Source organism: Herpailurus yagouaroundi, unplaced genomic scaffold, assembly GCF_014898765.1.
Source record: "Herpailurus yagouaroundi ecotype Mexico unplaced genomic scaffold, PumYag 194, whole genome shotgun sequence".
Classification (NCBI taxonomy): Eukaryota; Metazoa; Chordata; class Mammalia; order Carnivora; family Felidae; genus Herpailurus; species Herpailurus yagouaroundi.
In genome coordinates, this window is record NW_024412425.1 from 3587725 (window position 1) to 3612263 (window position 24539).

Here is a 24539-nt window from a genome sequence, read left to right on the forward strand (position 1 = left end):
GCTCAGGTCATGATCTCACAGTCGTGGGATTGAGCCCCATGACTCAGCACTGTGTGTGGAGCCTGCTTGGGATTCTCTCTCTCTCCATCTCTTTCTGCCCCTCCCCTGTTTGTGTGCATGCGCGCACCCCCCCCACACACACACACTCTCTCTCTCCCCCAAAATAAATAAACATTTAAAATAAGGAAAAGAAATCATACATGCTCAGTAAATGGCAGATCTATGTTTTGAATCCACATTTCTCTAACTACAAAACCAGTTCTCTTTCAATTCTGGTTTTTGCCCCAGAAGCCCAGATTTTATTATATTAAATGAAACCCTAGCATAAGTAATTCATTTAAACAAATACAACTTGCTCTAAATTGGTAGATTTAAAGGACTGATGATGCCTTATATTATAGTAAAAGAGACACTCTTATGGTATGTTGGTGAAATTTTAAGCAGGGCAATTGATGAAGATGATGTAAGTCAGTTTTAACTGTGAAAGCCTCATTCTCAACAATATTTAAGACTCTGTTCAAAAGATATAATTATATGTGTGCACAAAAAGGAGTGTGCAGTGAAACACTATGCAATATTGGGGAAAGCAGCTAAATATCCTTCAATAGGGAAATGGTTACATAGTATATCCAGACAATGTAGTCAAACATTATGATAGATTGTAATTTGATGACATGAAAAACTTTCACTGTATTTTGTCAGATGAAGAAGGCAGATTACAAAACAGTATTGTAGTATGATTCTGTTTTGAATGAACAAATCCTATGTGCCTATATCCATGTGTTAATTCACAGAGAAATATGAAATGATTTAGAATAAAATGTTCAAATAAGCTGTTTCTAAGTGAGCATTATTTTGAGCTTTTCTGTATTTTCTAAATTTCTGAATAACAATCAGAAAAAATAATAGAGCTAATCCCTCCCTCTTTGAGAGCAGAAGAAATAATAAGAGATGTATATGAAATACGGAGTGTAGTGCAGTAGTGGTTTAAATTCTGGCTTAGGGTGGCCTGAAGTTTCTTCATAGATGTGAAGCCTTTCGGATGAATAACTCAACTACTACCTTAAAGATCCTAAACCTTGAAACTAAGATTTTATTACACATTGGATTCCTCTTCCTGGTTGCCCCTCACCTAGGCTCAGATGTATTATTGCCTGCCAATCCCTCCACCAGTCATTGCTCCAACAAGGAAATCACATCTGCCTTGGAAATTAATATTAAACCCTGCACATAGGAGAAGAAATGGAACTTAGGCCTGATGTGGCTGTGTAGAAATTCAGACCATTCCCTTGATCATTAGGCAGAAAAGGAAGTTGAGAAAGTAATCTGAAGGATCAGGATGATGACAATTTAGAAAACACAGCAGAGAGGCCCGTTTCTACTTCCAGGAATCTTAAATCAGTCCTTCAGAAAATTAGCTAAGTACCCTAAAGAGTCACAGTGAAGAAAGATGGCTCTAGGATGCAGACTTTGAATTGGAAAAGGGAAAAGAGATATTATAATCCAGGAGACCCAGTTGATTAAATAAATACACATAGATCCTTTATCACACCCTTGAACAAATTCTTCCGAGTGGGGTGAGTTATCTATACTCCACTCAGCAGAAGTCAATTCCACATTCCTGGGTCTACATACCCCTAAAATGACTGGAACTCATATCCTGATAAGGTTCTAGAAGGGAATGCAAAGTTGGTGAAGACATGGGAGCTGGACAGTAAGAAGGAGCTGCTCAGCAAAGTTAATAGTTAAATAAATTACAAAATATCCATGTAAAAGAATATTAAGATAAACAAATCCAAAGCTGTAGGAAGTAATCAAGGATATAGAAAAATTTCAAGATATAACATCAGTAGAGAAATCACTTTACAAAACAGATTAACAAATACAATTATACCAATATTGAGTGATACAAAAAAAAGTTAAACAACTGTTTCAGTTATCTGTTGCTATGTAACCATTCCAAAATCTTGTGGCTTAAAAAACATTCATTAGCTCATTCTGGGGTTGGCAATTTGGGCTTGGTTTGGCTGAGTGGGTCTACTGATTCCACTCATCTAACAGCAGCCAGTGGTTTGGTGGGGGCTGGATGGTCCAAGATGGTCTCTGAAATATCTGGTAGCTGTTGCTGTCAGCTGGGCCTCTGTCTCCAGGTGATCTTCTATCTTCAAGCAAGCTAGTCATAACCTTCAGTAAAAGGTGGCCTCAGGGCAGGAAGAGGAAAAGAGCGGACCTCCTAAGGTTTTGTCTCACAAATCTTACAATGTCACTTCCACCACAGGCTTTTTGCCAAAGTCCATCAAAAGGCCCTGCCTACTAGTAACCTAACCATTTCAGAACAATTACTCCTTTTTCTGAAAAACAAAAAGGGAACAAGGAGAACAAAATCCCTGACCTTAAGCTTGGTTTCAGATATGCCCAGTAATGTTTTCCTTTATTCAGAGCTCTTCTCTCAGTGAACAGCTCTGTAGGGAAAGGGAAGGGGCATGGGAAGGGTAGGAATCATTAGACACCAGACCTTTCTTGGAGCACAGACTAGCTAAACTGGAAGAAATTCTTCAACACCACACAATCTCTCACCATCTGTCACACACATACTGGACAGAAGTAAAAGGGAGATGGGGAGTACTGCTAATCCTTTTTAGTATCAAAAGGAAAAGCCAGGGTCACTGATATCCAGGGCTGAAAACTTTCCAAGTTCACAGCAAGTTTCCTGGGGAGACAGCTTTGGGAATGATGTGGTTCTAAAACACGGAACTTGACCTCAGCTCCCAAGGGAGATCCTCTAAGGAAGGAATGCCACTCCTAGGCTCTCCAAACTCTGCCTAAAGGACTCTTCCAATTCTAAAATTTCATTCCAAAAACTGGTTTGTGCTTTTTTGCTTGCATGTAACTTTATACTACCACTCAAATATCGGACTCCCTTTGGTGACCATTTCTCTGCAGCTGGGGTCCATGGCTGTAAAGCAAGAGAAAAAAAAAAAGAAGAAGCAGCAGGGAACCCAGGAATACAGATCCTAAAAAAGGTTAGAACCTAAAATTGGCCCCTAGATGGGCAACACTCACTTTACTGATACCCCACTGTGTTAAGCAGGAAGCTAGGCACTGGACGTTGGGGAGGAGGGGAGGGAGGCGGTGCCCTGACGAAGGCAGCTGAGACCATGCTTTAGTGCAAGGGCGACTCAAGTTAATACAGGCATCGCAGTCTTCACAAGCGCAGATATACTCTCAAAAAGGTCTTCAAAAGACCCCTCAGTCCCGACGTTAAACCCAGAACTGAAGAAATGAAGCTCTATCCCATTACACAACCGAACTCGTACCAGTCAAAGCATTAAAAGCTTTTTCCATCACAGTAGGTAACAGCACTGTCTTATGATGGGCGGTCTCAAACCCCACAGTGTCACGTGCCTCACACTACGGCTGACCAGTCACCCCAAACGTTCCGCATCCGCGTTGGGACGTACACGCACAATCACACACCTGTCACGGCCTCAGCACCGCCCACACTCTCATTCGTCTTCGTCACCGCCACAAACGCTCACACGCAAACAGCCGTACACAGGCCTGAGCTCCAGGCTCAACGCGCCCTGTCTGCACCTTGGGGGCTCGGGGCTTCCTCACTGGCGCGCCCGCCACGCCCAGACTCCGGCGGCCACTCGGAGCGCGAAGACTTTGAGGGATAACCAGAGAGGACCCAGGGCTCAAAGTTCTTTTCAAAAGCTGCACAGGGGGCTTTGGGAAATGTAGTTCAAGGCTGGAAAAGCCCGGATGTCGAGCGCGCGCAAGGAGGCTGCGGCTTCAAAGACTGAACCGCAGAGACACTTGGGAGGTACAGCTCGCGCGGGAGTACGCAGGCGCAGACCGCTGGCCAGTGGTCGAAGGTGAGGCTGGTGGGTCCCACCTAGGCGGTGGAGGCGGGTGATGGCGGGACCTGGGGGGAATGCAGAGGAGGGAGGCGGGAACCTGGCCAGGAAGGCCGGGGAAGAAGGCAAGAGTTCTGGGCCCTGGAGAGAACGGGAGGGAGGCGAGAACCTAAGCAGAAGGAGCCAGGGCCGGGAAGGCCGAGAAGGGAATAGGGAGCCCGGGCCAGGGAGCGTCCTAGAGGGGAACCGGTAGTCCAGGCTGGACAGCGCCGAAGAGGGAACTGGAAGCCCGAGTTGGTGTGAGCTTGGGGAGGGCAGGAATTTTGTCCCCCACCCCCACCCCACACCGTGTGGAAACCCCAGCTTTCGGAGTGCGGCCTGGCACACACGGGCATTCAGTTCGTGTAGCTTTTTGTGCCCGTTCTTGTGCAGCTTGGGCATGTGTTACTCCGTGTGACGTTGTGGAACCAGTTGTTTGGAAAGTGATAAAGTCTCTGTGTTTGTCTAATTTTTCAAATAGGATGCGAGTTGATTTGTTTTTGAGACTGCATGCGACTTTGGAGAGACGATAGTAAGGGGTTTTTGTGAGTAAAATTTTGCTATTTTGTGTGAAGTATGTTATGGGCTCTGTGAGATTATGCCTGTGATGTGCCTATGGGATTGTGATTGTGTCGTGGGTAATATAACTGTGTCTTTGTCTAATTTTTAAAGTATCTTGTGTGTACAATCCGCAGTAATTCGTGAATGTTATTATGTGACTGAGATGGAGCGCTTGAGAAATTGGATGCATGACCAGTTAAATATGTATTGTTTCGATTATCTGAATACTGGCATTTTATATGCTTATAGATTTCACTCTATGGCAACTGGATAAGTGAAATAGAGATTTTTTTTTGATGGAGAGGAGGAAGTGAAATAAAAATAATTTTCAGATGGTAGGATTGTATATTGGGAAACCCCACACTGACTAATGATTGGTATGTTGAAATGAGTAGGACACCATAAAAAATTGGGCAAGACACAAAAAATTTCTCCCCTAACTGCCACTCAAAGTTTCTATTTGGGTGAATCCCTTTTTTTCCCTGCTACTACTGGATGCATTGCGAGACAGATTGAGTAATTTCTTTGCTCATTCTGAAGACTGAATCTGTTGAACATTTAAATACAAGACCAGTCTCATAATAACTATTTAGTTAAATAAAATATTCACTATAGGGGCGCCTAGATGGCTCAGTTGGTTGAGCATCCGATTCTTGGTTTCAGTGCAGTTCACGATCTCACAGTTTGTGGGTTCCAGCTCCACCTTGGGCTCTCTGCTGACAGTGCAGATCCTGGTTAAGATTTCTCTCTCCCTCTCTCTGCCCCTTCCTGGCTTGCTCTCTCTTTCCTTCTCAAAAAATAAATAAATGAATATTTTAAAAAACATTCACTATAGACACCAATACTTCAAACTTGTTTTAAATAAAAACCCTCCCTCCTACTGGAAGCCTGCCTGGGAAAAGGGTACATGATCAGCTTCTTTTCTAATTCTTCAACTTCTATTTTGTCTCTACTTCCTCTAGGTGGGTAGTCTCTGGCTGGAATGGATTGGGAGCTGGAAAACAAGAGACAAGAAGTTAGGGACAAGAAGAGGCTAACATGATTGGTACCATTATAATTTATTGTAAGTCATCTCTTACCTTCTGAGAGAACCCACTGCTGGGAACTTCCAGATACACTTCCCTTCTTATGGGTACAGCCACTTCTCCAGCTGTCTTCTCAATGTTTCCTCTGGGCACGCAGTTGGCCACCTGCTCTGGTGGGTCTTGTTGTCTCTCCAGTGAGTCCTCTTGGACAAGAGAATCCAAGCCATTCCAGGCAGGCTCCATCCATGGGTTGCCCATCTAGAGCTCAGGTGAGAATTAGCCCCTTAGTCACTTTGCCCTCTCAAATCCTGAAATATGTACATTTTTCCCCAAAACTCCCTTTACCACTTTGTTTCCCAGTGACATCAGCATCTGAGGGGCCCCTTGTTTCTTATAAGAAAGCACCCACTTTTCTTCACCTGGAAAACTATGTCCTAAAAAATAGTTTACTCTCTTAGACAAAGTAGGAGTTAAATTAATGGTAGCAAAACTTTATGTTTTTTATAAGACTTTATTTTAGAATGAGGGACACTTAGAAGCTTGCTTTCCTCACCATCTTTGGAACATCTGCTGAGACTGAGAGAAAAATTTATAAGTTACCATGCTGTTATAAACAGTGACAACAATTAGAAAATTCAGAGGTTGTTGGAAAAATCATTGACAAATCAATAAGCTTCATTTATATATGTGTGCTTATGTGTATATATATGTATCAGAAAACTATGGAAAATGACCAATGGTCATCAAAAATATGAGATACAAAGAATTTCATAATGTATAAGTAAAAGAATTCTTTTAATGTTTCTAAGGGACTCAAAAAATAAGACTTGAATAAAAGAACAGGAAGACATGTGACAAAGTGTCAAAACTCCCTAACATTTCATGCAATTCCATTAAATTTTCAGTAAAAATTTTGAATTTTCTACGAGAAATTTCTAAGAACAAAAGTTCTTATGAGAATATGAATAAGCCAAAAATTCTGAAAGAAAATAACGAAGGGGGAAGTAGCTCTACCTGATACTAAAATATGTTTTAAAACTAATAACTGCCGAGTCATCTTTGCAATTAAATGAACAGATCAGTAAAACTAAATATAAAATCCAGATCTACTCAGATATATACAGGAAGTAAGGTATATGGTTATACTTGATCTTAGCCAAAAGGCCAAGAAGCAATAAAGATGGCAGTTTTGATGAGTGGAGGAAACAGTAGATTATTGAACACCTGACAGTATTAAACCAATGGCCAATAATCTGTTGAAAGTTTTTGGGTTTTTTTGTTGTTGTTGTTGTTGTTGTTTTTTTTGTATTTAAGTAGGCTTCATGCCCATTGCAGAGCTCAGTGCAGGGCTTGAACTCATGACCGTGAGATCAAGACCTGAGCTGAGATCAATAGTTGGACGCTTAGCCGACTGAGCCACCCAGGCACCCCTGCTATAAGTTATTTTTGCATGGCAAAAACAAAGTCAAATGAGAAACTATAAATTATTTGAAGTGAATACAGTACTTCCTTCCTTTAAAAAAAGATCTAATAACCAATTTAGAAAATAAAAATCTAATAGAAAAGTGAAAGAATTATAAGAGACCATTAACAGATGAGAAACTAAGGATGTTTTTTAAACTTATGAAAAGAAGCTTATTTTCTCTTATAATGGGAAAAATAAAACCCAGAACCACAATTTCTACCTATTAGATAGGCATGCATCAAGAAGTTGGTATCGGTAGCATTTATCAAGGTATTGGCATACATCAAGAAGTTGGTATCAGTAGCATTTATCAAGGTGTATCAGTATATTCTCATATATTGCTGGTGATAGTGTAAATGGTAGAGCCTTCTGGAGAGCAGCTTGAAGGTAGGCTGCTAAGAGAGAAAAATTAGTGCTAGAAAGGAGGGGAACTTGCCCAAAATCTAACCTCTTGCCCAAGAGCCTCTATCTCTGGATTTTGGGATAAAATAAGATTTGTCTAGCTTATTCTCCTTCCTGTAAATTATGTGGAATGTGCAGAGTGGTCAAAGGCCAAAGCAAGGGAAATGGAGGCGATTTCAATTGAGACTTAAGTCATAAGAGAGCTATAAGTCGTGTATAGTGTCATTTTGGCTTCTTTTCATCTTGGCTTTGCCTTCTTAGGAACTGCCTCTTTTCCAAAGAGGAACCTAAAGGAAGACTGGTCACCTCTTGCAAATCTCAAAACCATGGCTCAGGTGAGGTGATGGTTCCTCTCTTCCAAAATAATCTTTATTTTTTTAATTTTTTTTAAGGATATTTGAGCATTTGCCTTTCTTGTACTAAATCCTCCTGCCTATCTTCCCCTTCAGGAAAGTGTCCCCATTTCTTTCCATATTGGCCAGATAAGCCTTTTCCTTCCACAAATGCTCCTTCTAATTTTAACTAATTTTCACACATTAAGTGGGTTTATCATTAAACATCTTTCTTTGTCTTCTCCCAGAAGCAGAGCTGGGACAAAAAATGCATTTCCTCAAATGAGAATATATTACTGCATGAACTTTGCTTGTTTAAATAAAAACAGTCAAGATGGAGATGGAATTGATGTTGCTTTTAGTAAGTAGCAAGGACTATTGTCTTGAGGCTTTAAGAAAAGAGTTATGCTTGGCAAATTGTACAGAGAACAGAGAATCTTGCTTTTCTCCTATCTGATCCTCCAGTTTTGCCCATAGCTGCTAACAATTCCTAAAAATCCATGGCCTGCCAATAACACTCCCCCATTATGCTAATGGTGTTCCTATTTTTAAACTTCTCTAATTTTATATTTGGATGCAAGGGAAGTAAATATATATGCTTGGATCACCATACTGAATTACAAGTATAACTCTTGAAATATCCTGCCCTTGGTTTCAAAGATGTTGTTATCTCTTGGTTCTTTCAGAAATGTCATCTTTATATCTGGACCTCTTAAATACTACTGTGCTCCAGATTCTTTTATTATTATAATTTTTTTATGTTTATTTATTTTTGAGAGAGAGAGTGTGAAGGGCAGAGAGAGACACACACACACACACACACACACACACACACACACACACACACAAAATCTGAAGTGGGCTCCAGGCTCTGAGCTGTCAGCACAGAGCCTGATGGGGCTCGAACCCACAAACAGTGAGATCATGACCTAAGCCGAAGTTGGACACTTAAACTAACTGAGCCACCCAGGCGCCCCTGTACTTCAGATTCTTTATTGGTTCTCTTCTTTTTTCATTTCCCTGTTCCTATTCACAGTCTACCACCATTATTCTAATGCTCACATAATTGTAAACCTAAACCTCTGTTCTGAGTGTCAAAACCATATCCAATCTCCAACTAAAAATCACCACCTGCATATTCCACAGATACTTCAGGCACATGCCCAAGATTTATCTCATTATCTCCTGCCCATCGTGTTCTTTTTTGTTTTGTTTTCTATCTGCTTTTGGCCCCAGTCCCATACCCACCTGCTAATATAGCTAGCTTGAGTTAAATAAATATCTCTCTTCCACTATGCAATTTAGTGGTGATTTTATTCCTTATACCACAGTTGCCTTCATGTCCCTTGATATCTTTATTTTGAGTGCCTCTCTCATATCCTGGTCACTTGTCTTACCATATAACACCTTTGTTCCTCCAAGTGCTCACCCCACTGCTCACTTATGGATCTTTGTGTTTCTTTTGCTTTTCTGTTTAACCGTGTGTGTGTGTGTGTGTGTGTGTGTGTGTGTGTGTGTGTGTGTGTAGTAAAATATACGTAGTGTAAAATTTCACCATTTTAGCCATTGTTGAGTGTATAGTTTAGCCCCATGAAATACATTCAGCGTTGTGTAACCAGTACCACTATGTATTTCCAGAACTTTTTCATCATCCCAGACAGAAACTCTGTACTTATAACATTAATCGGTGACTGTTAACCTTATACTTTTTATAGCATCAGAACTAAAGCACATTAGAAGAATGTATAAAGATAGCCCTTTAGGGGAGTGGAAGATGGTAAAATATTAACAGTTTAAATTCAATAATAGTAATCAATGATAATAATGGTTTTCCAATTCACGAATATGATGTACATCTCCTTTTATTTAAGATCTTTAAATTCTCTCAGTAATGTTTTGTTGTTTTCAGTGTACAGTCTTACACGTTTTGTTATGTTAATCCCTGGGTATTTTTTTTATGCTATTGTAAATGCTATTTATTTTTATTTCAAATTTTCACTGTTCACTAATATATGAAAACACAATTGATTTTTGTATATTGACCTGCAGTCTTTCTAAAGTCACTTATTAGTTCTAGTAATTTTTTGTATTCTTTAGGATTTTCTACATAGATAAGCATGTCATACGTAAATAATGACTGTTTGCCTTCTTGCTTTTCAAACTATGCATCTACGGCATTGTCTAGAACCTTCAGTATAATGTTGAATAGAAATGGTGAGAACAGACATTTTTGCCTTGTTCCTGCCTTAGGGGAAAGGGATTCAGAGTTTCACTATTAAGTATGATATTAGTTATAATTTTGCATTGATTTATCAGGTTAAAGAAGTTCCAGTTTGCTGATAGTTTTTATCATGAGAGGGTGCTGAATTTTTTCAAAAGTTTTTCTTCATCTATTGGTTATTCCCCATTATTTGGCTTTTCTCTCTCTCTCTCTCTTTTAATGTTTATTTATTTTTGAGAGAGAGAGAGAGAGAGAGAGCGCATAGGAGCAGGGCGGGCAGAGAGAATCCGAAGCAGTCTCCAGGCTCTGAGCTGACAGCACAGAGCCCAATGCAGGGCTTAAACTCACAGACCATGAGATCATGACCTGAGCCAAAGTTGGACACTTAACTGACTGAACCACTCAGGTGCCCCTTCTCTTTTTTCTATTAACACCATGAATTATATTGATTTTGAAGTGTTCAGCCAACTTAGAAGCTCTAGCTCTAGGATAAATCCCACTTATGTAATGTTTGATGAATTTGCTAATATAGTACATTGTTAAGGAGTTGTTTGTGGTTCATAAAGAATTTGGTCTATATTTTGTCTTGTAATACCTTTGTTTAGTTTTCATATCAGGATAATTCTTTTAAAATAAGTTGGGAAGTATACGCTCTTATTTTCTAAAAGAATTTGTGTAAATTGGTACTATTTCTTCTTAAAGTGTTTGTTAGAAATCACCAGTGAATAAATCTTTAAAAATTAAAAATAAAAACAGAGGGGCGCCCAGGTAGCTCAGTCAGTTAAGTGTCCAACTTTGGCTCATGTCATGATCTCGTGGTTTGTTAGTTTGAGTCCTATATTGGGCTCTGTGCTGACAGGCCAGAGCCTGGAGCCTGCTTCAGATTCTGTCTCCCTCTCTCTCTGCCCCTCCCCTGCTCATGCTCTGTTTCTCTCTCAAAAATAAAACATTAAAAAAAAATATTTCTTAATAAATAAATAAAAACAGAGGGAGGGAAACCATAAAAGACTCTTAAATACAGAGAACAATCTGAGAGTTACTGGAGGGGAGGTGGGTGGGGAAATGGATTAAATGGTTGATGGGCATTAAAGAGGACACTTACTGAGATGAGCACTGGGTGTCATATAAGAGATGAATACCTGGGTTCTACTCCTGAAGCCACTACATAACTACACTGTATGTTAACTAACTTGAAAATGAATAAGTAGTAATAATAATATATTTTAAAAAAGAAGAATTCACCAGTGAAGCCATGTTAACCTGGAGATTTTTTTGTGGGAACGGGTTTAACTAGCAGCTCAATTTCCTTGGTAGAATTAGGGATATTCAGGTTATCAGGGTGTTTTCTTCAGTGAGCTTTTATAGTTTGTATCTTTCAAGGAATTTGTCAAATTTATTGACAAAGTTGTCAAAAATATACTCTTTTTATCCTTTTGATATTTGTGTAATCTGTAGCAATGCCCCTCTTTCATTTCTGCTGTTGATAATTTGTGTCTTATTCTTTTCCTTGGTCAGTTGCCTAGAGTTTTACCAATTTCATTTGTCATTTCAAAGTACCAGCTTTGGGTTTCATTGGTTTACTCCATTGTTTTTCTGTTTCCTCTTTCTTCACATCTTTTTTGTTTCCTTTTTTTTTTTTCTCAATACTTTGGGTTTAATTAAGTTATTTTCTAGTTTTGAGAGAGACAGCATGAGTAGGGGAGTAGCAGAGAGAAGGAGACACAGAATCGGATGCAGTCTCTAGGCGCTGAGCTGTCACCCAGAGCCCAATGCAGGGATTGAACCCACAAGCAGTGAGATCGTGACCTGAGCTGAGGTCAGACTTTTAACTGACTGAACCGCCCAGGTGCCCCAAAACTTCTGTATCCTTATTGATTTTCAGTCTATTTGTGTAGCAGTCACTGAGAGAAGAAAGTTGAAATCTTCAGTTATAATTTTGGTTTTGTCTGTTTTTCCTTTTCTATCAGTTTTTACTTAATGTATTTTTAAGTTCTGTTTTTAGGTGCATTCACATTTAGAATTGTTACATTCTCTCATGAATTGATCCCCTCTGTTATTTTGAAATGCCTTATTTAATCCCTGATAATATTCTTTGTGCTGAAATTTGTATTGTTTGATATTATAGCCAATTTAGCTTTCTTATGATTAGTATTTACACGGTATACATGTTTTCCATCCTTTTTAAAATTTTTTAAGTTTACTTATTTTGAGAGAGAGCAAGTGGGGTAGAGGCAGAGAGAGTGGAGGAGAGAATATCAAGCAGACTCCGCAGGGTCAGCATAGAGGCCGATGTAGGGCTCAAACTCACAAATTGTGAGATCATGACCTGAGCCCAAACCAAGAGTTGGACACTTAATTGACTAAGCCACCCAGGTGCCCCTCCATCCTTTTACTTTAACCTTCCTATGTTTTCATATTTAGAGTGAGCCTCTTGTAGATAGTATATAGTTTGTCCTTTTAAATTTTTTTTTACTTTTAAGTAACCTCTACACCCAATGTGGAGCTCCAACTAACAACCCCAAGATCAAGAATCACATGCTCCACTGACTGAGTGGTACCCCTGTAGAGCATCACTTTTTGTAATCTCACAACACATGTTTTTCCAGAGCAAATATGCTATACACTAAGACAGAATATATGCAAATCTCAATAAAAAGAAATCATATGGAGCATCTTCTCTAACCACAATTGAATTAAATTAGATGTCAATAAAAATAATATACCTAGACTAGGCCCAAATGTTTGGAAATTAAACAATATGCTAATTTTTTTTTTTTTAAACAGTGAGAATTTTCCTTTTTATTTTTTTATTAAATTTTTTTTTTCAACGTTTATTTATTTTTGGGACAGAGAGAGACAGAGCATGAACGGGGGAGGGGCAGAGAGAGAGGGAGACACAGAATCGGAAACAGGCTCCAGGCTCTGAGCCATCAGCCCAGAGCCCGACGCGGGGATCGAACTCACGGACCACGAGATCGTGACCTGGCTGAAGTGGGACGCTTAACCGACTGCGCCACCCAGGCGCCCCACAATATGCTAATTTTTTAAAAAATGTTTATTTTTGAGAGAGTGTGAGTGGGGAAGGGGTAGGGAGTGAGGGAGACAGAATCTGAAGTAGGCTCCAGGCTCTGAGCTGTCAGCACAGAGCCCAACATAGGGCTCAAACCACAAGCCGCTAGCTCATGACCTGAGCCGAAGTTGGACGCCCCAACAATATACTACTTCTGAGTAATCAATTTTGGGTCAAAGAATAACCAAAAAGAAAATTTTCATAAAATTAATGAAATTTATGGCTAACATCATACTTAATGGTGAACGACTGTTTTCCCTCCTAAGATCAGGAGCAAGACAAGGATGTCTACTTTAATGCTTCTATCAACACTGTAGATGATGCGTAAAGAATGAAAAAGAAATATAAGGCATATAGACTAGAAAGGGAGAAGGTAAACTGTATTTGCAGATAATATGACCAGGTTATGTAGGAAGTATTAAGGAAAAGTACTAGAAATAAAAAGTGAATTCAGCAAGGTCACTTGTATCAAAATACAAAAATCAATTCTATTTTTATATACTAACAACAAAAAATTGAAAATGAGTTTAAAGAATAAAATTAAGAAAACATTTACAAGACCTGTACACTGAAAACTACAAAACACTGCTGAGAAAAATTTAAGAAGACCTAAATAAGCATACATAAGGTCCATGGATTGGAAGACCTACTACTGTTAACATATCTGTTATCTCCAACCAATTTATAAAGTCTTTCAAAACTCAATCAAAATCTAAGTAAGTTGTTTTATAAAGATTGATAAGTTGATTCTAAAATTAACCTGGAAATGTAAAACACCTAACATGTCTAAACAGGTTCTAAATGACAGTGTTGGAAGATTATTAATGGTGCTCTACAGGGGCACCTGACTGACTCAGTCACTGGAGTATGTGATTCTTGATCTCAGGGTTGTAAATTGGAGCCCCATGTTGCGTATAAATCTGTCCAGATTTTCCTCCCCTTTTTACTGACAAACATTTACATCAACTATGGTTTTGGATTTTTTTAAGTCTCATTTTACTTTTGTCAATTTTTGCTTTATGTTTTTTGAAACTCTTGTTATTTAAATATGTATACATTTGTAATTGTTCTATTTTCCTAGTGTATTCACTTTTTCATCAATGTAAAATGCCTCTCTTTGTCTGCAGTAGTAACATTGCTCAACTTTCCCATGTGTAGTGTTTGTATGTCATTTTCCATCCTTTAGTTTCAGCCTATTTGTGTCTATGGTATTTAAAATATGTCTCTTGTAGGGGCACCTGAGTGGCTCATTTGGTTAAGCTTCCTATTCTTGATTTCAGCTCAGATCATGATCTCATGGTTCATAAGATTGAGCCCTGTGTCAGGCTCTGAGCTGGATGTGGAGCCTGCTTGGGTTTTTCTCCCTTTCTCTCTGCCCCTTCCCCAGTTGTACATGTGCATGTGCTTGCTCTCTCTCTCTCTCTCTCTCTCTCTCTCTCTCTCTGTCTCAAAATAAATAAATAAACTTTAAAAAATAAAATATGTCTCAAAATTATATTAAATCTTGCTTTTTCATGCATTCTAATATCTTGGTCATTTTATTGGAATGTTTGGTCCATTTATATTTAATACAATTAGAGGTAAATGGATTTAGGGCTGCCATTTTGCTGTTTTATTTTCCAAATGCTTAACCTATGTTTTTAATCCTTTTAAATATACTTTATATTTCAAGACAGTTTTAGGTTCATGACAAAATTGTAGAGTTTCCACTACCGTCTGCCCCCATGCATGATTAATAGCCTCCCCATTATCAATATCTTGCACCAAAGTGTACATTCATTACAATGAACCTACATTGATACATAATTCCAAAGTCCAATAGATTTTGGCAAATATATGACATTCTGCCATTATAGTATTATACAGAATAGTTTTAGTGCCTAAAACTTTTAGGGCTACACCTTTTTGTCCCTTCTTTTTTTACTCTCTCCAGAGTTTTGCCTTTCCAGAATGTCATATAGTTGGAATTATATGGACTTTTCTGATGGGCTTCTTGCACCTACTAACGTGCATTTAAGTTTCCTCCTAATCTGTTTTTATTCATCTCTTCGTATATACTGTTGTATTTTCTATCAAATACATGTTAATGGTTCATTTTCATTCTTCTCTTGACTTTTTATTTATTTATTTATTTATTTTAATGTTCTATTTATTTATTTTGAAAGAGACAGAGAATGCCAATGCAAGAGGGGCAGAGAGAGGAAGAGAGAGAAGCCCAAGCAGGGTGGACACTCATCATGGAGCCTGACACAGGGCTTGATTCCATGACTGTGAGATCATGACCTGAGCTAAAAATCAAGAGTTGGACACTCACCAACTGAGCCACCCAGGCACCCCTCCTCTATTGACTTTTTAGTTGTATCTATTTCTATGCCCAGGTTTTCCATTAGTTCTTTGAAGACATTAAGAGCAGCTGCTTTGAAGCTTTTTTTGGTGGGGTTTTTTTTTTTTTGGCAAAATCCAACATTGGGACCCACTAGGGATTAATTTCTGTGACTGGCTTTTTCTGAATATGAGTCATATTCTCCCTTGTTTTGTTTGCATATTTAGTAATTTTTACTAGAAATCTGGATATCATGAATAATACAGTAATCTGATACTGTTATGTCTTTTTTCTGAGGATTATTGGTTTTTTGTCCTGGCAGGCAACTAACTTGCTTGAAATTGAACTTTAGGGGCGCCTGGGTGGGGCAGTCGGTTAAGCGTCCGACTTCAGCCAGGTCACGATCTCGCGGTCCGTGAGTTCGAGCCCCACGTCGGGCTCTGGGCTGATGGCTCAGAGCCTGGAGCCTGTTTCCGATTCTGTGTCTCCCTCTCTCTCTGCCCCTCCCCCGTTCATGCTCTGTCTCTCTCTGTCCCAAAAATAAATAAACGTTGAAAAAAAAAAATAAAAAAAATAAAAAAAGAAATTGAACTTTAAACTCTGCACCAACCCCAAGTATGAAGCAGCTGATATGTCAGCTCAGTTCTTTAAGCTTCCAGCTGCTGCTTTTGACCCTGGCCCCCTTAGGTGAGGGGAGATAGGTTCTCCTTGTGTTCATATATATTAGCTGTCAGTTAAGGAATTGGTGAGAGTTTATACTTAGATTTGGGGACTTACTTTCGGTAGGCCTGTTTCTTCCAGTGTTCCACTCCTTATACTTCCTGCTGCTTTGTGAGCTGCAACTTCTGACACCTCAATCCAGTAAGACTTCAGTTTTCTTCTGCTTGTGCTATGATCAGGTTGTATAATACTGGTAATCAAAAATACCAAAATCTCAGAATCTCACTAGATGCATTTCTATTTTTCAAAACTCTTTTTTGGTATCTTTCTGTCTGCTTTTTCCTAAGTCCTCTCTGATGTCTCCAACAATTGCTTAGTTTAATTATCAATGTGGTGTTCTGGCAGTGTTTATACTCAGATTTTGGTTCTCATCCTTTCTATAGTTCTCTCACTTCAAGAATTTATTTCTAAATCTCGAGCTCAGCTGCCTTAACAGCTATGGGGTTTCTGGTACCTTCATGCAAAAAAGCCATGGATTGAACAATTCTTACCCATCACGGTTGCTATCCTTTAAGGATAAGCTCTCCATTGGGGCACCTGGGTAGCTCAGTCGGTTGATCATCGGACTTTTGATTTCAGCTCAGGTCATGATTCCAGGGTTGTGGGATCAAGCCCTACGTCGGGTTCCACACTGAACATTTAGCGTGCTTGGGATTCTCTTTCTGGCTCTGCCCCTTTCCCCAGCTCATGCTCTCCCTCTCTCTCTCAAGTAAAAAATAATAATAATAATAATAATTCAATTTTTTTAAAAAAGGTTAAACTCTCCTTCAATTTTTGCTTGCTTTGATTGCTTCCAGTTCCATCTATGAGTTGTTATATGTTGTTTTCAGACATATATATTAAGTATAAATGATTATTATCTGAGGGATCATTTTCTTGATCAATTGACTGTATTATTTTTGGGTGCCAGAAGTTGCTCCCATGCATTTTTAAACCATATTTTTTCTGCATAATACATTAGTCTTGACAGAGAAAAGTTTTACCTCCTCAATTGTGTTGCCCTTGTAATATATCACATCTTGTACATTCTTCTCTTGTAGTACCTCTAACACCTTCAAGCAGGTGTATGTTTAAACATACTTTCTTGAAGGCTTTGAGGCTATGCAGGGACAGTGTTTTATATATCTTGGCACTCCAGTAAACTAATGCAGTTTGGGGGTACAAAGTGACTTTACATAAATATTTGTGTGATGAATTATTAAATAAATTCAGTGGCAGGTACTTCTGTCTTTTGTTTACCTTACAATATAAATTACAAAACAAAAATGATTAGCTTTTTTTACATTGATATGAATGCCCCAAAGGAACAGATCAAAAGTAGTCCCCAATATCTAGTCAGCTTATTCTGATCACAGTTCCAATCCGTTGCAGGCATCAGTGTCATTCAAAGATGTGACTGTTGACTTCTCTCGGGAGGAGTGGCAGCACCTGGATCCTGCTCAGAAGACTCTCTACATGGATGTGATGTTGGAAAACTATTGCCACCTCATCTCTGTAGGTAAGAAAAACTCTCTTTGAAACTTTCAGTAGCATGCATTTCCTTTCAAAGTGCCTAAATTATGTGTGATCTTGTGTTTCAGGGATAAGATTGATGAATTCTTTTTTTTTTGTTTTCAGAAAGGATAATTTTGTACTTGCCCAGAGCAAGGCATTAAGTTTACTCTTACACAAAGAAGTATCTTAATTTGCAGTATTGAAAATGTACTTTACTAATTTTTCAAATGTATTGAAGCCTAAACAACTTAATCCAAATTTTTCTTTGTCAGGGTGTCACATGACCAAACCTGATGTGATCCTCAAGTTAGAACGAGGAGAAGAGCCATGGACATCATTTACAGGTCATACCTGCTTAGGTGAGTTTCTGACTCTTCAGGTGGATGAAATCTAATGGAGAATAAATTTTATTAAAAATTTTTTTTTTTCAACGTTTATTTATTTTTTTTGGGACAGAGAGAGACAGAGCATGAATGGGGGAGGGGCAGAGAGAGGGAGACACAGAATCGGAAACAGGCTCCAGGCTCTGAGCCATCAGCCCAGAGCCTGATGCGGGGCTCAAACTCACGGACCGCGAGATCGTGACCTGGCTGAAGTCAGACGCTTAACCGACTGTGCCACCTAGGCGCCCCGAGAATAAATTTTAAAACAGTCATGTGGTAGGTGGCACCTTCGAAATATGCCACCTGGTGTGGGAGTGTCTTTTTAAAGGCTCCTAACCTTTGAAATGATCATTATTCCTGCAAAACTTAAATCAAACTTTTAAATATGACTCTCCCAATATAATATTCTTTTCTAGTTTGCTTGATGTTATCAAAGATAGTTGCCACTCCTAATCAAAATGTATTATAAACCTTCTTTTTAGATCTTTTTTCTTGTTTTGTGTCTTTTTCTAACTTCAGTCTCTTATCTTCTTGACATTGTATATTTTCTTTTGAACATTCTTAAATCTGTTTTTATAAGAGAGAAAATTCTTGTTTAATGTTTTTCTTCTCAGTTGCTTTCCATTTCTTTCTTTTTCTTTCTTTTAATTGCCTCAGGTTTGTTTTCTGTGCTAAGTCTAAGATCCCCTTCTCACCACAAATATAGCTGTTAATTTTAAAACTTAACTTGCTTTGGCCCAGATTGATAATTCCACAGTTATCATTCTCTTCTATTAAACTTTTGTCATTCACTTTATATGGCAGATCATCATTCCTGAAATCAACCCTTCATTTGGGTAAAGCATTAACTTATTCTTATCCTGGTTCTCTGAGTGATTATTTCCAAGTTGGTCTATTTTCTTCATCACTGGACATACTGCCTAATAATACCTGGCACATAATGGTCATTGATACATATATTTTTAAATGTATGTTGTTTCACTAGACTCTCAGTCTTATTTCTCTGATTTGACCTCAAAGGATCTGCCTTTAAATTATGGAAATCTCATCCATTCTGAGGACAAAAGGTCTTTGTTTTATGTAGAGGTCTGTAACACTGACATACTCAGTGCATTTCTCCCACCTTCACTATAGTACTTCAAGGGTTCTGCACTCTGATGTTTCACCTATTTTGTGACAACATGTTAGAAATGAAAATCACAAACTTTCCTACCCTTTAAATTCTTCCCCACTGTTTCCAAATATTTTATTTTTACCATGATACCAGCTTTCTCTGTGTCTATCATCATCTCTTATGAATCTCTTCACAATTTGTGTTATGTTTATCAGCCTGTGAAATGTATTTACGTTTTCCCATATTTTCATTTTTCACTGACCTCATACAAAATAACAATTATCTTATTTCATGTCTTGACTACAATAATTACAGCTTGGCTTTGCTATAATTTTGTCCTAATTCTTTCAATTTATATTGTTACTTTTCTGACAAGAGATATCATTGCTTGTTCCCTATTATTATATGAAATTGAAATTCTTCATTCAAGGACTACTATAATAAGCCCTCATCTGGTCTTTGCAACTTTATTTCTCTCCATTATGGAAAACTTTTGGTAATTTCCACTTGATTTAGTCTCCTCAATGTTCTCCACACATGTGTAATTTGTCATAATGCTTGTACTGTTCATTGTGTTGTGTTCTCCCTTCCATATACTATGTATCTTTTAAGTCTTGAGATTTCTTCTGCATAAACTATTCCTTAACCACTTCACATAGATTTTCTGAATTCCCATGCTACTTACCAACTCAGACACACACAACTCTTGAAAATAATGATGTAATTTGGTACCCAGTTATATGTGATTTATGCTTAAGGCTTTTTTAATTCAAAGATAAGATCCTCTATCTTTTTTGCTATAGTATATAATATTTTAAATATTCCATAGTTGCTCATTAACTTGAAGCTATACAGGCAAGTTATGCTTTTGCTCCATTCACAAAGCATGGTAAGCTCCTTCCAGATGTACCTGCTCAGGCCATGGCTGTATAGATTCTGATTGAAATTGTTGGATTCTGGGGCACCTGGGTGTCTCAGTCGGTTGAGCGTCTGACTTCAGCTCAGGTCATGATTTCATGGTCTGTGAGTTCAAACCCTGCGTTGGGCTCTGTGCTGACAGCTCAGAGCCTGGAGCCTGCTTTGGATTCTGTGTCTCCCTCTCTCTCTGCCCCTCCCCTGCTCATGCTCTGTCTGTTTCTCTCTCTCTCTCTCTCTCTCCGTCAAAAATAAATAAACATTGAATTGGCTGGATTCTACCAAACACTACCTATCTAGGTAGGATATACAGTGTTAATGTAAACTCAGAAGAGTTCAAAGGAGATAATCAATAAAGTATTCCTTTCTATGGAAAAGGATTACTATCAAAATCTGCATCTTTCACAAAATATTTAAGACATGATTAAGCTTGTGAAAATATTTTGTTAAAATTACTTTCCTAGACCATAACCATTTTTAAGTTATAAAGAAATAGTGCTTAAAGTGGTAGGGGGAAATAAGTGAAGGATTTTTGGCATCATGGAACATAGCATTTTCTTGAAGATAATCTGAGTAGAAATAAGAATGGAAGGCAAGCCACTTGATTAAAAAAACATAAGCAAAGTATGTGATTAGGAGTAAGTGAGATATTTATAAGGCAAAAAAGATGAGGCCTCACTTTTATGTGTGAAAGTTGTCAGATAGGTGGACAACCCTGAAAACTTGTTGGAATATGAAAAGTGAATCTCAGCGATTCAAAGTTTTGTTTACAGGAGAAATTCCTTATATGTTGGTGTTGAGAGTAATGGACTGAAGGAAGAAATAGATTTTTTAAACCTAAATTTAACATTATTTTACTAGATGTGGATGATTGCAAAATAACAGAAGTCAAATATAGCTATAAAATATAAGAGAAATGAAGGTTAAAGTTAATCACTTAGAATGAGATGTAATCTTGTCCACCATGTGGCAAACTGGAGTTAAGAAAAGTTATGAGCGCCTGGGTGGCTCAGTCAGTGAAGCGTCCAAATCTAGATTTCAGCTCAGGTCACGGTCTCACAGGAGATAGAGCCCCACGTTGGGCTCTGTGCTGGCATTGTGGAGCCTGCTTGGGATTCTCTCTCCCTCTTTCTCTTTGCCCTTCCCCTGCTCTCTCTCTCTCTCTCTCTCTCTCAAAAATAAATAAACCTTTAAAAAAAAAAAAAAGAAAAGTTACTATATTGAGAGGAAAGACTTGTGGCAGTTTTTCCTTAAACCTGAAAAAGTTAAGTCTGTGAAAAGAAATAGTTACAATTGATGGTCATGAGATTTTTGTTATTGAACCATTCTGAAAGGATTGGTAGTAATAGCAATAATGAATACACCAATAAATATACTCCTAGTCAGTTTTAAAGTTCCTGTTGGAAGTGTCTTCATAGCTCTTTTCTCACAGGAGAAAATGATAACCAATTATATGGAGGATTAGAGCCTAGGCTATAGGGTTGTCTTTTAAACACTAGGAAATTACTTGATACTTGGAAAGATTAATGAGCCATTGATGGGTACATAGTAGGCGGTGGTGGAATAACTGGAAATGTTTTGCCTCACAGTCTAGAGCTGAATGTATAAAAATATAGGCTCTGATCTGTGTTCTCCAAAAGTAATCCTTCCTCTAATATTTTTCTTGAATAAGCTTTTCTACTAATTTTTCTTGTCCATCCTACTTAAAGTTTACTGCCCTTGAAAGGTTCACTTCATTGCTTCCAAATCCACCTGTCCAAACATCGGTCTGTCTTTCACCATTCTTTGTCTTCTCACTGCTTGGTGTATTCATTTAACTTTCTGTATGAAGTTCTGATACAAAGTGCAAAAGTTACTAGCGTTCATTGCTTAATTTTTCATTCTTGTCCACACCGAGGCAGAGTTTTTCTTTAGGTTTTGTGTCTTTTCCCTGGCAAGGAATAATTTGTCCAGGGTCTTTTTTGATCTCATATACTAGACACCAGTACAATTTCTTTCCATAGCAAATATGTGAAGATTCACAAATTGTTATTATATTCTTTTGTAGAAGAAAATTGGAAAGATGAAGACTTTTTAGTGAAATTCAAGGAATACCAAGATAAGTTTTCTAGATCAGTTGTATTCATCAACCACAAAAAACTGGTTAAAGAGAACAGTAATGCATATGAAAAGACATTTACTTTAAGCAAAAACCCTATTAATTCAAAAAATCTACCTCCTGAATATGATACTCATGGAAAGATTTTTAAAAATGTTTCAGAATTAATCATCAGTAATATAAGTCCTGCAAGAAAGAGACTTAGTGAGTATAATGGATATGGGAAATCACTTCTCAATACTAAACCAGAGGCAGCTCAACCTGGAGTCAAATCCCATAATCAGCGTGGCAGGGTTGTCAGTCATAATGACGTACTTATACAATATCATAAGGTGGAAACTCAAGCACAGCCATTTGGATATAATGACTGTGAGAAAGCCTTCCTTAAAAAAGGAGAATTAATTACACATAATAGAGCTTACATAAGGGAAAACCCATCTGAATACAATAAAAGGAGAAGAACAACCAATATTGAAAAAAAACATACATGCACTGAATGTGGGAAGTCCTTCTGCAGGAAGTCAGTATTGATTCTGCACCAGGGAATTCACACAGAGGAAAAACCCTATCAGTGCCATCAATGTGGAAATTCATTTAGAAGGAAGTCATATCTCATTGATCATCAAAGAACTCACACAGGAGAGAAACCCTTTGTTTGTAATGAATGTGGTAAGTCCTTCCGCCTAAAGACAGCCCTCACTGATCATCAGAGAACACATACAGGGGAAAAATCATACGAATGTCCACAGTGTAGGAATGCCTTCAGATTGAAGTCACACCTCATACGTCATCAGAGAACTCATACAGGAGAGAAACCATATGAGTGTAATGACTGTGGGAAGTCCTTCCGCCAGAAGACAACACTCTCTCTACATCAGAGAATTCATACAGGAGAGAAACCCTATATTTGTAAAGAATGTGGGAAGTCCTTTCACCAGAAGGCAAACCTTACTGTACATCAGAGAACTCATACGGGGGAAAAGCCCTATATTTGTAATGAATGTGGAAAATCATTCTCCCAGAAGACAACCCTCGCTCTTCATGAGAAGACTCATAATGAGGAGAAACCCTATATTTGTAATGAATGTGGGAAGTCCTTTCGCCAAAAGACAACCCTTGTGGCACATCAGAGAACACATACAGGGGAAAAATCCTATGAATGTCCTCACTGTGGGAAGGCCTTTAGAATGAAGTCATACCTCATTGATCATCACAGAACTCACACAGGAGAAAAACCATATGAATGTAATGAATGTGGGAAATCCTTCAGTCAGAAGACAAATCTGAATCTGCATCAGAGAATTCATACAGGAGAGAAACCCTATATTTGTAATGAATGTGGGAAGTCCTTTCGCCAGAAAGCAACTCTCACTGTACATCAAAAAATACATACAGGACAGAAATCCTACGAATGTCCTCAGTGTGGGAAAGCCTTTAGCAGGAAGTCATATCTCATTCATCATCAAAGAACTCATACAGGAGAGAAACCATATAAATGTAATGAATGTGGGAAGTGCTTCCGCCAGAAAACAAATCTCATTGTACATCAGAGAACTCACACAGGAGAGAAACCCTATATTTGTAATGAGTGTAGTAAGTCCTTCAGTTATAAGAGAAACCTCATTGTCCATCAGAGAACTCACAAGGGAGAAAACATAGAAATTCAATAAATGATGTGATCTCTTTGTGAAGCCTTTCCAAGTTACTGTAAAATTTTAGTTTAAGGGAAAAAAGCATGCTAAAACATTTTAATAAGGTAATTTTAATCACAAATGTAATAATAGTTAAAGTACCAACCACAGAACTGTCTGCTGTTTACTAGCACATGTAATGGATATGATCATTGTTATCAAACTTTATCAGAAATGAAGCTAATTTTTTAAGTTTTCAAGTTCTGTTCACTTAGATTATTTTTTTAAAGTGCTTACAATAATATATGCAGAGACAAGATACAAAATGGTTATAATATCAGTCTCCATAAAAGAAAGAAAATATGAAATATATTTCTCCTTGTGCTCTGGAATAAAGAATAACTGTTATTTCCCCAAAGATTACCATGTCCCTGGCTTATAACATCATGAAGCAGTCTTTGCATGTCTAAATTTTATGTTGTATCATATATCATGAATTATTTTGTGTCTTGTCTCAACATTTTTAAGATTCATACATTATTGCATGTGGCAGTAATGTATTCATTTTCATTGTGCATACTCTTCCATTTTAAGAATATACCACTATTTATCCTCTTGATGGATGTTTGTATTTTTATAAATTTGTGTTGTAATAAAAATACTGCTCTAAATATTCTGTGTATGTGTGTATGTATATTTCTGTTGATCTTATAGTAAGATGAGTTACTCAGTCCAAGGGTGTATGTAAGTTTTTTTCAGCTATGGTAGATACTGCCAAACATCTCAGACCTTTCTTTTTTTTTTTTTTTTTTTTTAATTTTTTTTTTCAACGTTTATTTATTTTTGGGACAGAGAGAGACAGAGCATGAACGGGGGAGGGGCAGAG

The 24539-nt window shown here is 37.9% G+C and overlaps 1 protein-coding gene and 1 long non-coding RNA gene across 7 annotated transcripts in view; one reads left to right on the top strand and one right to left on the bottom strand.

Moving 5' to 3' along the window:
• Positions 1–3289: 3289 nt before the first annotated feature.
• ZNF567 (zinc finger protein 567) lies at positions 3290–23748 on the top strand. 6 transcript variants are annotated; one of them, XM_040445678.1, is made up of 8 exons: positions 3290–3878; positions 4381–4438; positions 5423–5523; positions 7614–7687; positions 7933–8045; positions 17390–17516; positions 17785–17871; positions 21972–23748. In XM_040445678.1, exons 5-8 carry the CDS (start codon positions 8019–8021, stop codon positions 23690–23692), a joined length of 1962 nt encoding a protein of 653 aa, XP_040301612.1. In that variant the 5' UTR covers positions 3290–3878; positions 4381–4438; positions 5423–5523; positions 7614–7687; positions 7933–8018; the 3' UTR covers positions 23693–23748. The 6 variants fall into 6 exon arrangements, with proteins under 6 accessions (XP_040301612.1, XP_040301614.1, XP_040301609.1 ...); XM_040445680.1 differs by lacking the exon at positions 7933–8045; XM_040445675.1 differs by lacking the exons at positions 5423–5523; positions 7933–8045 and having other exon boundaries at positions 4381–4431.
• A 482-nt stretch (positions 23749–24230) lies between these two features.
• The window catches only part of LOC121011394 (uncharacterized), a 943-nt gene continuing 634 nt past the window's right edge, over positions 24231–24539 (bottom strand). The window contains exon 2 of the long non-coding RNA XR_005781598.1: positions 24231–24442. This is a non-coding gene — a long non-coding RNA (uncharacterized LOC121011394). The remainder of the gene's footprint in view (positions 24443–24539) is intronic.